Below are 14,545 nucleotides of genomic sequence, written 5' to 3' on the forward strand. Positions count from 1 at the left end.
TTTAAATGTGGCTGTCAAAAATTTGATGGATTTATTCAAACATAAATTAAAACATTGAAGAACAGTACAAATTATAATGAAAATGTTATATGGTGCATATATTTAGCAAAATGCCCCTCTCTACAGTTTATTTTTCATGGTCATTTTTTATGGTCACCAAATATGTTTTTCTCGAGGGTAAATGTGACGTTACGTGACATTGTTTACAAGCTGTTATATTGACGTCTTTGCACGGCTGAAACACTAATTTTCGGATGTTTAGCCATGTTTATTTTGTGCTGAAACTGGTATTAATGTGGAGGACATCAGTTCACGTGCGCCTCGCGCTGCCGCGTCTGTTGAACTGAGGCGCTACAGCGATCTGTCACTTCACATCAAACAGCACCAAAACTGCATTTATTGTTTAAACACTGCAATACAATGGACATAATTTGAAATCTGAGACTTTGTTTCATATTATAAGTACCAAAGCACAATGCTTATTGCATATATTGGATGGGAATTTATATGCAAACATAAGTATTTATTCAAAGGCTTTAACATCAGAATGTTTTTTTTTTTAGAAACAGAAGAGCATAAAGTTTTTGAAAACTTATAAAAGTACTTGTGTCATGTTTGCCTGAATGGCTTGTTCGTTTTGAAGGTGTTGCAGAGTCTCCTCTGATGACGTGGGGTGAGATTGAAAGCACTCCGTTTCGCCTGGATGGCTCGGATTCGCCACTTGTGGAGAGAAGTCACGGTCCATCGTTCAAGGTCCAGTTCATTTCTGATTAGAATGTCACTGTTTTTTTCACTTGCATATATAAAAAGAATATTTTAGTTTTATTGATACCCAATTTTATATAATCAGAAAAAAATCAATGTGTGTTAGATGGCAGTGTGCACTGTTACATTTATTGTCCAATATTTGAATAAAAATAACGAATGGTTGTTTTTATGGATGTTTTCCAGATTCCAGAGCCTGGGAGAAGAGAGCGGTTGGGACTGAAAATGGCCAATGAGGCTGCGGCAAAAAACAGAGCTAAGAAACAGGAGGCGCTGCGCAAAGTCACTGAAAACCTCGCAAGGTAAAGAAAAGATGTCTGAAATTGTAAAATATGTTTGTATTTCACACTTTTTTTGTCTAGGTTAAACAACATTTTTTATTATTTGTAATTAAAAATGCAAAATAATGTTCTTTTTAGCAGCATCATATGACCCCTTTAAAAAAGAGAAACTATGGCCAAAAGATCCCCCTTTATTTTCAAAGCGATATTCAAAACTGCATTTATGATGTGTACTAAATTATTCTTTATATGTATTGCAGCCTCACTCCGAAGGGACTGAGTCCCGCAGCGCTGTCTCCTGCCCTTCAGCGTCTAGTAAACAGATCCTCCAGCAAATACACAGATAAAGCCCTGAGGGCGAGCTACACCCCGTCACCTGCGCACAGGGGCATGGGCTCTAAGACTCCTCTCGGAGGTCCAGCCACTTCCTCCATCACACCAACTCCCGGAAAAACCAGAACACCAGCCACACAGGACCCGGCCTCCATCACAGACAACCTCCTCCAGCTGCCCAAGAGGAGGAAAGCCGCGGATTACTTCGGAATCTAAAGACCGAACAAAAACTCTAACATGGGCAGGGTCAAATATTTATTGTTGTTTTTTTTAATTGCATTTTTTTTTTTTTCCTTTTTTAAAACTGTGAAACTGAATGAATCATCTTTTTCTTGGACTTCATTCTATAAGGAAAAAAAGTCTGCAACTTACACCTACAGTTTGTAAAGATTTGATTGGATTTTGTAGCTAGTATATATATTCAGTTTTTCAGCATCATTGACATCAACTGATTCAATCAGGTGAATCACTTGGTCCATTCAGTTCTTTCCTAGTCTTGATTTGTTTTGAACAAAACTGATTCAGTCCTCCTGAAGGTTTAGGATCTTTTATGATGTTGAAGACATCTTTCAAGATCTCAGGGGCACAATAAAAAGGGTTCTACAGATTTGTGTGAATTATTTCACCCTCCATGTTTTACATGATTCACTTGTTGAATCCATCTTTAGGTTGCATATGTGCAAACACTCTTTTAGTGAACTTACACTAACACAATCTATGATTGCAGGGTTTGACAGAAGAAAGGAATTAATGTCTTTTTTGTCATTAAGACTGGACTAACACATATAATGCTGGGACAGACTCTCTAAATTCTTTTCTTGAAAATAAGTTTGAACATTGTTTTTGTAATATCTGTTTTTCAGTCACATGTTGTATATGATGCAATTGTAGATAATCCATGTTGGCCAAAACAACACATAAGTGTTTCATATTTGTTTTACTGTTTAAATAAAAAAAAAAAACATAATTGACAATTTAATGCAGGTTTCCACTGTGACAATTTACCACATATAGTGTGACAACAAGCTTTCCTCAGTTTGTGTTAAATGAATTGAATAGCTTTTTTGTTGCAATATGTTACACTGAAAAAGGTGTAGGAATTACTTTGAAACAGTTTTCACTTAGAAATAGGAGGCGCTGCGCAAAGTCACTGAAAACCTCGCAAGGTAAAGAAAAGATGTCTGAAATTGTAAAATATGTTTGTATTTCACACTTTTTTTGTCTAGGTTAAACAACATTTTTTATTATTTGTAATTAAAAATGCTGATTAGACTAGAGAAAATGGAAAATGTACGTATTTAAATTTTATTATCAGGATAACAATTTAAGTGAAAAGTTGAATTGTAAAATTAACATGACTTTTCATATGTCTTATTATTTGGGTCATCCTCCATTTATTGATGATCAACCACAAAATATATTAATATGTTAATGTCTTACATATTTTGTATCATTTCAAACCTTAATTTTCTATATTTTATTTTCAGAATTCCAAAACTTTATTTGAACATTTAAATTAGATCCCAGATTTTCAGTGTGGTTTCAGACTGGTGGTTGACTGATATATTGGCAAGCCAATTATTTTGGTTGTCATTTGGGAGTTTTTAATTTTCGGCATTGGCCATTACGTTTTTGTGTTTTATTTTGACAATGCATGGGACTTTTATTTTGACAGTGTTGAGATCGTCACCTCAGGTGCGCGTGATTACTATTTGCACTAATGGCTTCAGTAATTACTTGCTTTTTCTTTTTTCTTTGTAAAAATATCGGTCAACCACTATTTCAGACTTTGGACACGGACACTGTATTTTTTACTATAAATAAGTGTTTCAGTATAAAGCGTTTCAGCGGGGGACAGAGAAAACAGCCATGTAAACTTAAAGGGGTCATATGATGCGATTTCATTTTTTCCTTTCTCTTTGGAGTGTTACAAGCTCTTGGTGCATAAAGAAGATCTGTAAAGTTGTAAAGACTAAAGTTAATTGACAATTTAATGCAGGTTTCCACTGTGACAATTTACCACATATAGTGTGACAACAAGCTTTCCTCAGTTTGTGTTAAATGAATTGAATAGCTTTTTTGTTGCAATATGTTACACTGAAAAAGGTGTAGGAATTACTTTGAAACAGTTTTCACTTAGAAATTGTAAGTAATATTTACATATAATTACAAAGAAACGGCAAGGAACACATTGAATTAAACATGAAATTTTGAAAAACTTGAGTAGTATTTTCTCGTAAAAATGCATTTCAGTAATCTGTGTTTTATTTACAACTTTGAAAAGTCTAGTGGCTAAATTGTTCATTTCATTTGTATCTTTTTTGGGGTTGGTAAGATTTTTTATTTTTTTTGTAAGTATTTTGAAAGTCTCTTATGTTCACCAAGGCTGCATTTATTTGATCAAAAATACAACAAAGATAGTAATGTGCTGATTTGGTGTTCATGAAACATTTGTTATCAATGTTGAAAACAGATGCGCTGCTGAATATTTTTTTTTTTTTTTTTGAAAACAGCGATATTGTTTTTTCAGTTTTTTTTTTTTTTATGAATAGAAAGTTCAAAAGAACAGCATATTTTGAAGTAGAAAAGAAAGGGAACATTATAAATGTATTTAGTTTCACTTTTGAGCAATTTCATGTTAAATAAAAGTATTCATTCTTTTTTTTTTAAATGTACTGGTCGCAAACTTTTGAACAGTAGCCTATATGAATGAATGTACAGGGTTTTTAGGCCCTATAGTGCTAACTATATTTCTTATCCTAGTCATGTGACTGGCTGCAATAAAACAAATGCGCTTAAAACACTTGCTTGCCAGAGTGTAATATTCCATGAAACATCCGTGTGAACAGTGAGACATGAAGGCAATGTCATGCATGTATTATTATGAGGAGTTGATTAAGCGCCTCCTCCCGTCTGTGGGCTGGGGAACATGGTTGGGATTGTTTTGATGGGACGGTGGCGGAGCCATCTTGTTTTATATCCGTCCTAAGCCCGTTGGAAGCCAGAGGAAACAGCCATGGAATATGACACTATATCCCGACCCTAGCCAACTGAAATCAACACATCCGAGTACCGAAGCTTATTTCTGATCGACGGAATATACACAGCACGCGGAATCTGCTGTTCGTTGTGATTTATTTCTCCACATCGGCGGCTGCTGCTTTAACTGCATTTTCTCTCGCACATTTTCTCCGGTGTAAGATACTATGAATGGAGGATAAATGTTGCCGAAGGCTGACAGCGGTGGTTTTGTGCTTCTCCTCTTCATTCTGACAATAACAGATCCGTCACGGACAGGTAAAGGTGTTGCTTTAATCAATGCATTTGCTGCAGTCTGGGCTGGTAAAGGCTTGCAGCTCTGCTTGTATTCGGTCATGAGGGGGATGTACAGGCGCTGATCTGCAGAGGCTCTTTCGCAGGCCATTAGGGCCTTTAACTAGCGCTATATTATCAATTTGTTATTGCCTTGCAATATTTCTTAAGCTTTACGCTTTTATTGCATTCCATATGGCAAGCTGTTTTAATATTAAATCCTGAAAACAACAGTATCTATTTATGTTACTAGCTTTAAGCCTTTTGTATTACATACCATGTGGCAAGCTGGCTTAACATTTATTCCTTAAAACTACATGGTATATGTTTGTTATTCATTACTTATTTACGTATTCCCTTACTTCTAGTCACTATACCAACTATCTATTCCGTTGTTACTTGTAACAAATTGCAAATTTTGCCATCTCTGGTGAACTCAATTATTTAATTCCAATTAGTGCACAAGTTATTGCTGATACCTTTTCCAGTTTTACTAGTCCTAGTATTTTATGGATATCTATTCCAGTGGTGCGCAACTGAAGTAAAAATCCCAGTCATTTTCTCAATAGGGAAACTGATTTTTAGCGATAATTTAAAAACCTTAGCAAACATACTGTGAGCTACGACGTTGTTTAGTGATGGAATATGCTTTTGCTGAAGCCATCAGCCCAAATTATTTCAACTTGTTTTAAAAGAATCAAGTTTAACGGAGGAATTCCTTGTGGAAAAACTACATGATTCATGATTCTGCAAAGAAATCAGCACCAATCAGAGAAACAAATGGTGCTAAAATAATCGCCCACTTCCATAAAGAACTGCTAATGATCAGTCTCCCTACTCTCTTTAACTACATGTACTACATACTCCGTAACAAAACTTTTTTTTTAAATACCTTTGGAAAAATAGTCAAAACACAGATCCAGAAAAAAACTACTAAAAATGCTGTATTATGCATGCCAGGCCACTAGTTGTAAAGAAACACTATACGCCTGCACGGATATGTAAACCTGTAAAATGTATGAGCATGATGTCACTTTTTCACAAATTTGCATTTTTGTAGTTTACATGGAGACAGTAACAATATCAGAAACCTGTTTTCAAAAGTTTGCATTTTCAGGACCACAAAACGCCGTTGTCATGTAAATGAACAGCCAAGACACATAAAAAAATCTGTTTTAGTTGAAAAAGGTGTTGTGTAAACACCCCCTAAATAAGCACTATATTAAAACTGAAATAAGTATAATTATAGTAACTATTAGAAGACTAGTTGGAAGTGAATAGTTGGTATGCTCACAGACTCCCATACAATAAATGACAACATTTGCAAGTCGTTACTAGTAGCATTGTAAATGTTACTTGTGACTGTTGGGATAGTGACTAGTAGCAATGAAAAAAATACTAGTATGTAATGAATGGTTGCTAGTGGAACTGAACGATTCTAGTTGATGAAAATCTAAAGTTACTGGTCACCTCTGGATTTCTAGTAATGAAAAATACAATTGCATTAAAATAGATGCTTGTAAGTTGTAAGGAATAAATGTTTAAACAACTTGCCATACATGCCAACCATTTGCAGTCAATCTAATGTTTCTGGTAAGCCACAGTTCAATACAGGAGCAGACCGATCAAGCAGAACGCTCAGGACAGGGAAACATCAGAGCAGCAGCGTTCTGCTGGTGTCTGTTCTGATATTCCTCTGTTAGACGGGAGGTTTGCAAGGTGATGCATGGAAACCCAGTGGATCAAATAAATAGGACAGTATTTAGGTTAATGGCCTGTGATGTGCTTTTCTGTGTTTAATTTCCATGGGGAAGCGAAGCCCAGGTTATGTGCACTTGTTTTGACGGCAGGATGGGTTGGCCTGTCTCCATGTTGAATCTCATCAAATAAACCCACAGCTGGTGTTTAATCTCAGTGTGTGCTCTTGTTAAAAGTGCATAATATTACACATGATCACTGTGATGTTAACATTAAAGGAGACTTTTGCATATCTTTACTTCTGACCCAGAAGACTTTTTAATGCATAACAAACTTGAAGTGGTGCATGTGCAAAACACGTTCAAACTACTCAAAGTAGGACAGTCGACGATTATTTTCCTTTATACCTACATTTTAACTTAAAATCTTAGTTTTTATCTATTTGTCAACTACCCAAATGGGTTATTGGTACTATTTTGGTGATCACTGGAACTTATGGGCACATGGAGAAGTGTTCACCTGTTCACAATGGTCTTACTGTCTGCAGCGGTGAATGTGGTGCAGATCTGGTTCTAGTATTGCATCCATAGTAGAGAACACACTGGTCTTCTGAAGGCATCTCAGTGTTGCTGTGTTTGTTTTAGGATGACTTTAGACTCAAGGGTTAGACATGTGATTGATTGAAGGTCTGAATGTCTGGACGTCCCAAGAAGAGAAGCTCTTTTTAAAAATGTTTGTCTGTAGGTTGCTTCGTTGTCTCAAGAGATTGTTTAGTGGATTGGAGGATCAAGCTAATTGGGTGTTTGCTAACATCAGATAACAGAAATTATTTTATTTATAATATTAGATGGCTTTTAAGTATGTATAAAATGATGCACACACATATTGGGTTTTTGCATTTTGTGACGACTGTCCATAGACATAATGATTTTCATATTGTACAAACTATAAAACATTCTGCGTTTTTACATTTTTACATTAAAAAAACAACAACAGCATGATTTAGAAACTGTTTTGCTCATGAGGACATAAATTTTGTCTCCACAATGTAAAAAATGTCAAAAAAAAGTTTTTACTATCCAGCATAGGGAAAATCTGGACCACACACACACACATATGGGCAAAGGTAATTAATTAAATTTAAATTAAATGTAAAAATACATTTATATCAGTAATAATGATAATGTACATGTAATATAATAAATTGTGTAATTATGTAATAAATTATATAATTTATTACATTATAATAAATCTAAATATAAAAGTATTATTAATAGTAGTAGTAGTAGTAAATATACGTTTATTTAATATAAGGAATAATATAAATGTGATAAATTATGTAATTATTAGTATTTGTTTTATAATTAATGTAATGTATATAAATCAAATAAATTATATATAGTTATTAAATTGACTTTTTGTGGTTTAATGCCAATTTTAATCTTAAGTTCTCAAGTTTTTCCTATGTGATTTATTTTATACGCATTTAAAAGAATATAACGTAATATAGCATAGTATATTTATAATTTTTTATGATTTATTTATTATTATACATTTTTTCCCTCAGCGTTACTAAGAATTTGTGTTTTGTCTACATCTTATTTATCCTAAAATAGTAAAATATAATTTTACATTTGCCGGGCTCGCATTTGAAAAAATATAAATGCTTTCTAAATGCAAAATAAAGAGCCTTCTGGTCACTTGAATTGACTTTTGTTTGCAATTTGGGGATGTGTCAGTACTATCTATTGTTATTGATACCCTGCTAACCAGGAGACAGACTGTCTCTTGAGCCTTTAAGAGATTAGGTAATGTTATATAGCTGGAATCACTAAATCTCCCTCTCTCTCCCCCGCAGGTCCACGGCTCGCTCTGGCCAGACTGTTGTCAGGTAAGCTGCGATGCTTTGAATTCTTACAAATTATCTTGAGCGTTTCCTGCTGGTTCGGTTTGACACGTTGACCCTGTTTGAGTCTTATTTGGCTAAGCCTGACATTGACACTGGTGTCCCTGATGACGTCGAACAGCTCTTCATCTAAATTTGGAGACTTTTCCTGTTGCATCATAAATCATGATTGTTTGTAATCACACATAATGGAGTCTGCTGCAGTTTTCTCTTTCCAGATTAGTTTGGCTCAGTGTATTGTCTGTGTTTCAGACCTGCGCTGCAATCCTGGCCAGTTTGCCTGCCGGAGCGGAAAAATGCAGTGCATCCCTCTGTCCTGGCAGTGTGATGGATGGACGGCCTGTGAGGACAAAAGCGATGAGATAGATTGCCCTAGTAAGTAGGGTTGGGTACCGTTCACATTTTAACCGGTATGGTACCTGAATTTCGGTGCCGGTACCCAACGGTACCTTTTTCCGGTACTTTACTCTCTGTGTAATTACAAAAACATTTATTTCAGTGGAAAAAATAAGTCCAAAAGTCTCAATTTCAACATTTTGAACAATAGGGCCCTACACACTTTTTTGTACATTATACTGTACAAAAGTAATACAAGAGTAATATATTTCTGTTACATGTTAAAGCGTACTTTTATTTTGACAGGTTGCCATGAAGCTACTGTGTGTATACAGTATGATGATGCTAGTTTTCTCAAATGAAACATAATAGTGAATAGTGAGAAGCAGAGGCCGAAAATCACCGCGAGCGTCACGTGTGCTTCAGTATTTGTGTAGTAAACAAAACCACATTTCCGCCATTCATAAATACAGAGGCAAGCGGAACATGCAGGATTCATATATAAACCGTCTTTTTGCATTTTAATATTCACAGACACTAGTTCATATCGCGATTCGAATTAAGTGGCAGTGGCTACTTTTGATGCATTTGTCCAAAATTTACGAATTCCGTGGCATTCCGCGCTATAGAGTAAATTACGTTTTTATGAATGGACTCCACGATTCCGTCCGCGTTTTCGCAGAAACCATATGGCCCTAGAAATGTAACCACACTTCACAACATTTCGGCTTGCCCTGTGTGTTGTTTGAACGAGTTGCAGGGGTGACCTCACGTCACAGGTTTTCTCTTTCTCTCTCTAGCATATGCGCCCAGATGCGTTCTTCTCGGGTACCAAAATTTGGCACTGATTGATTTAACGTGAATTGGTACTCGGTAGAACCGACGCAATTCGGTCGGTACCCTTAAAAGTACCGAGTTCGGTACCCAACCCTACTAGTAAGTTCACACACACTCGCATACATTCTTGTGCAATGCACTGTAAAAACACACTCATGCTTATGACCGCACGAGGAACGCTTTCACTTCCGACTTATTGGGTTTTGTCCTGTCATTTTGCCAGTGCTTGGCAGTCACCCTGGGTTTTGGTTTGTTTTGCCCGTGTGCTGTGGTTTCTGTGTCTTAACCCCGGAGTGAGAGACGGTGCTCAGAGGCTGATTCTTGGATGGGATAACAGGAATTACAGAGCGGATTTGCTGAGCATGTGATCTGTGTCTCGTAGCTCCTTCAAGCACTGCTGATCAGAGTCACACCCCGAGCAGGACAAAATAACCCATAAACGCTGAAGATTAGTGCTTTGTATTGGTGGTGTTGCCAGATAATCAGAAAGCAGTTGTAGCCTATGTAAACCCATAGACTGGGACATTTTGGGGTTATTTGAGTGTTTGTTTATTGATTTTAATCTTGCCGGTTTTTATCAGGTGATTGGTGTTCATATCGCTTCCTCTGATTTATGATGGGCTTCGCAGTCTCGTAAACGTTTCAGTGACACTTTCAGTAGCAGGAGATAAAATGCTATACATTTTGGCAAGGTGCCATTTCATATTTCTTCTGCATCGTCCAGTAGGGCTGATGTGTTGAAAATACGTTAAATGTGCGATAAGTTGAATAAAGTCATTAATTTGAACTAAAGCCATTTTACACTGTTATAAACATTTTTTTAATGTTTTAATAGTGTCTCTGAAGTAAACTTCAGTTCAGTAGCAAAAATGAACTTACTTTGATTCATATTTTTAAAACAGTTCAAAGTGTAAATATACAGTATAAATAAAATAATATTGAAACAATAATAATAATTAATAAATTATTAATAATAATTTAGTTGTTTCTGTTTTGTTGTGAAAATATTTTAAAACTATAATAATTATTAGTAGTACCTGTACTAGTAGTAGTAACATTTTTACTCTATTATTATATTAAAATATTAAAACGCATACAGTCCATCTCATTATTATTATAAAATGAGAACTAAGAAGTTTTTTTATTGTAGTATTTATTAATATTTTGAATTCGCTTTTATGTATTTATTTTTTCATTTTATCTTTAGTTTTCATTTGAGTAATTTTATGTGCTTTTTTCATTTATATTCGTTTTTGCTTTTTGATAGTTCTTGTTATTGTTTTTGAACTATTTTAATTCTTGCATTACATGTTGTGGAGCATTTGTTCAATGGCTGTTTGTTTAAAAAAAAAACATTTTAAGCAATTTCAGAGCACGTACTCATTTATCAAGATTAGATGTCATCAAAAGTCTAAAAAAATATATAATTTTTAATATCTATATTACCTGGAACTAGTGTCCGCTGAACTCTTGTCCAACCCCTGCCATGTTGACTGAAGCTGTAATCATTATTAGACAGAGAACACTGCAGGGTTACGTGCTCTCTGCCCTTTTCTGACATCGCTGTAATCGAGCCCATGTTCTCAGGAGGTGTTGGCGCATTTCTTGACGGATCTGCAGTCTTAACTTTAATTCTTGTTTGGTTGTCGGATTTAGTGCTCCTTCTCTCAGGAAATGAGGAAGAGGTTTAATAAGATTCTTAGAAACTCTGTTTCATGTTAGCAGACCTGCTGCCACTCCGTTCCCTTCCGTTTGCTGTGGATTAGGGTTTTAGCGTCATGATTTCCTCGAAAGCATGTTGTTTAACTTACACAGCCTACACCAGTGATACTCAACTGCTTTTGGTTCAGGGCACAGATTTTACATTGGGCAGTGTGGATAAAGTGAGGATGAGGGCGAAAATATCCGATGACCTACCCTGTAGTCATAGGCAACATTAGGCAGTTAAAACAAAACATTGATAATAATAAGAAATGTTTCTTGAGCATTAAACCAGCATATTAGAATGATTTCTGAAGGATCATGTGACACTGAAGACTTAATGATGTAATGGAGTAATGATGCTGAAATTTAAAAAAAATTTCACGGGAATAAATTACATTTTTAAATATATTAAAATAGAAAATATTTATTTTTCACAATATTACTGTATATATATATATATATATATAATTAATGCAGGCATGGTGAGCATGAGAAACTCTACCCCAAACTTCTAAATTGTAGACTATATATCTATATTTGTATTATATACTATATTTATATGGAATGAATATAATTGAACACAACAGTAGGGTGATGGAAGAAATAAATAGTGTTAAAATGCCCATTATGGTTCAATTATGATATTTTAAAATGAATTTTAAAAATAACATTTAAATAATTATATTTCTATTTCTAAACACAGGGAAGTGTCCGAGCGGCTGGCACCACTATGAAAAGACAGCCAGCTGTTATAAAGTCTACCTGAGGAGCGAGAACTACTGGCAGGCGGTGGAAACCTGTCAGAAGGTCAACGGCTCCCTCGCGACGTTCGGCACCAATGAAGAGCTGCAGTTCATCCTCAAGATCGAGGTGGACTTCGACGAGAACGTGTGCGAGCGAAAGGACCAGTGCAAGTGAGTGTGTGAATCTGTTTCCTGAGGAAGAGGTGAGGTTTCACGCTTTTGAGTTCTCAACGCTGTGTCATTGCAGGTTCTGGGTGGGATATCAGTATGTGATTACCAACCAGAATCATTCGCTCGAGGGCCGCTGGGAAGTGGCGTATAAAGGTTGGTATTAATCTCAAATTATTTTAAGGAATACAGTAAAGTAAAAAAAAAAAAATTTTGAAGAATGTCTGTTTTCATTGTAATGAATGAGCACCCCAGCTGTTAAACGGCACCTTTGCCAAAATAAAATACCGTTAAAGTAGTCCTATTAACTTTATTACTATATTTCAAGTCTTATGAAGTCTTACCATAACTTAGTGTAAAGAACAGAGTCAAATTTAAGTTGGTACTCACAGTAAATGGTCCAGTAGGCTGTTAATTGTTACTGGATCATTGAATCAGTGAGTTGAACTTTAATTAGTGAACAAAATCATTCAGACTGGCTTTGTGAAATGGATCAATTGATTCATTGAAAAGATCAAACCTCACTATTTCTGTAATGAACACTCATGATTTCAGTGAATAATTCATTTTAAACTTAATTCTCTATTATATTTTCTTTATATTTTATAGTTTATTAACAGTTTTGTATTTATTAAAGGGGTCATATGATGCTGCTAAAAAGAACATTATTTTGTGTATTTGGTGTAATGAAATGTGTTTATGCGGTTTAAAGTTTAAAAAACATATTATTTTCCACATTCTGTACATTATTGTTTCTCCTCTATGCCCCGCCTTTCTGAAACGCGTCGATTTTTACAAAACTCATCGGTCTGAAAAAGCGAGGTGTGCTATGATTGGCCAGCTATCCCCTTTAACATTTGAAAATAATAAAAAAATATATATATTTAATATTTAATAATATATTATGTACTTTTAATATACTTTCATTTTTATTTTTATTTCAGTTTTAATAATTGTATTACTTCAGTTTACTTATTTTACTGCTGTTAGCAACATTTCAGATTTTTTACAAAACTTTCTACTTAACTTTTTTATCATCTAGTATTTGTATTTTATTTTAGTTCAGGTAAGTTGCCTTTTAATTTTGTATTTTTCAGTTATCATTTTAGTTTATGGTTTAGTAATTTTGTCATTTTTTAATTTATTTTTAATTGCATTTTTTTTTTCATTATAACTGTGCTTTGAAAAATTATTTCTGTTTTAGTACTTGTAATACTTCAAATGTAACTTATTTTCAACAAAGTTGCCAAGGCAACATTTAAAAAAAAAAAAAATTAAGTTTAAGGTAAAAATGAACACACATGATCTTTAATAGTTTTAGCTCTAGTTTCAGTTCAAAATAACAACACTGATTTCAAATGACGTATGAGGGTGAGTAAATAATGACAGATAAATTAGTTTTTTTGGATAAACTGTTTCATTAACTTCTGAAGAAAATGCATTTCAATTTTTATATTTCTTTTTCACATCTGTGGGCGTTTGAAACTGTTCCCTCATCCGTCTGTCTGTTCCTCACAGGGTCCATGCAGGTGTTTTTGCCTCCGGAGGGTCTGGCTAATTTGGGCAAGGCGAACCCAACCCAGGATAACGTGTTCTGCGCCCAGCTGCAGCGCTTTCAGATCAAGAGCATGAACGAGCGGGGCTTGCACAGCTGGCACGCCGAAAACTGCTATAAAAAATTCCCCTTCCTCTGCAAGAGAAGTACGTCCAGCGATGTATTAACAGAAGAACCCTGTTTGATAGCATTCTGGAGTTTTATTCATGGTAGTACTAATGTACTGATATCAATCTGACCGGTTTCTTCACCAGGACAAACGTGTGTGGACATTAGAGACAACGTGGTGAACGAGGGCTATTATTTCACGCCTAAAGGGGACGACCCGTGTCTGAGCTGCACGTGCCACGACGGCGAGCCGGAGATGTGTGTGGCCGCCCTGTGTGAGCGTCCGCAGGGCTGCCAGCATTTCCGCAAGGACCCTAAAGAGTGTTGCAAGTTCACATGCTTGGATCCCGGTACTGTCACAGTCTCTTCAAAGTTGTTCTTGAATGTAATCCCTGTATTACATCTGAAGATTAGGGGACATATATGTATTTAAATGAAGATAAATCTTTAAATGTGCACTATATTTAATTTTGCACCCATTTTTGTGCCCAAGTCTCACCACTAGGTGGAGCTACTCTGCCTTATTTTACTTTAAAAATTAGAATCTCATAATTTGTTTGAAGTGGCAAACTATCATTACTTTAATAGACTAAATTAAGGCCCTGTCCACACGAACCCAGTTATTTTTAAAACCGCAGCTTTTTCTACGCGGTTAGGCCGTTCGTCCACACGCAGCACCAGTTCACTGAAACCGAACATTTTTGAAAACGCCTGCCAGGGTGAAGATTTTCAAAAACTCTGGTTGCAGTGTTATCGTGTAGACGGCGAAACCGGAGTTTTTGGCTTGTGACGTCGGAGC

General features: G+C 35.4%; 2 protein-coding genes across 3 annotated transcripts in view; both read left to right on the forward strand.

The window, feature by feature from the left end:
* Positions 1–2,328, forward strand: part of LOC107758656 (protein DGCR14-like) — an 8,892-nt gene extending 6,564 nt beyond the window's left edge. For both annotated transcript variants that reach the window (XM_016576452.1, XM_016576451.1), the window contains 4 exons: positions 644–753; positions 952–1,067; positions 1,307–1,631; positions 1,805–2,328. In XM_016576452.1, the coding sequence (XP_016431938.1) occupies positions 644–753; positions 952–1,067; positions 1,307–1,595 (515 nt within the window). In that variant the 3' untranslated portion in view covers positions 1,596–1,631; positions 1,805–2,328. The remainder of the gene's footprint in view (positions 1–643; positions 754–951; positions 1,068–1,306; positions 1,632–1,804) is intronic.
* A 1,998-nt stretch (positions 2,329–4,326) lies between these two features.
* The window catches only part of LOC107758577 (integral membrane protein DGCR2/IDD-like), a 14,143-nt gene continuing 3,924 nt past the window's right edge, over positions 4,327–14,545 (forward strand). Inside the window, exons 1-7 of the mRNA XM_016576350.1 lie at positions 4,327–4,676; positions 8,248–8,280; positions 8,548–8,670; positions 11,876–12,086; positions 12,163–12,239; positions 13,602–13,784; positions 13,893–14,096. Of these exons, the coding sequence (XP_016431836.1) occupies positions 4,601–4,676; positions 8,248–8,280; positions 8,548–8,670; positions 11,876–12,086; positions 12,163–12,239; positions 13,602–13,784; positions 13,893–14,096 (907 nt within the window). The 5' untranslated portion in view covers positions 4,327–4,600. The remainder of the gene's footprint in view (positions 4,677–8,247; positions 8,281–8,547; positions 8,671–11,875; positions 12,087–12,162; positions 12,240–13,601; positions 13,785–13,892; positions 14,097–14,545) is intronic.

This window comes from Sinocyclocheilus rhinocerous, unplaced genomic scaffold (assembly GCF_001515625.1).
Source record: "Sinocyclocheilus rhinocerous isolate Xijiao unplaced genomic scaffold, SAMN03320098_v1.1 scaffold623, whole genome shotgun sequence".
Lineage (NCBI taxonomy): Eukaryota > Metazoa > Chordata > Actinopteri > Cypriniformes > Cyprinidae > Sinocyclocheilus > Sinocyclocheilus rhinocerous.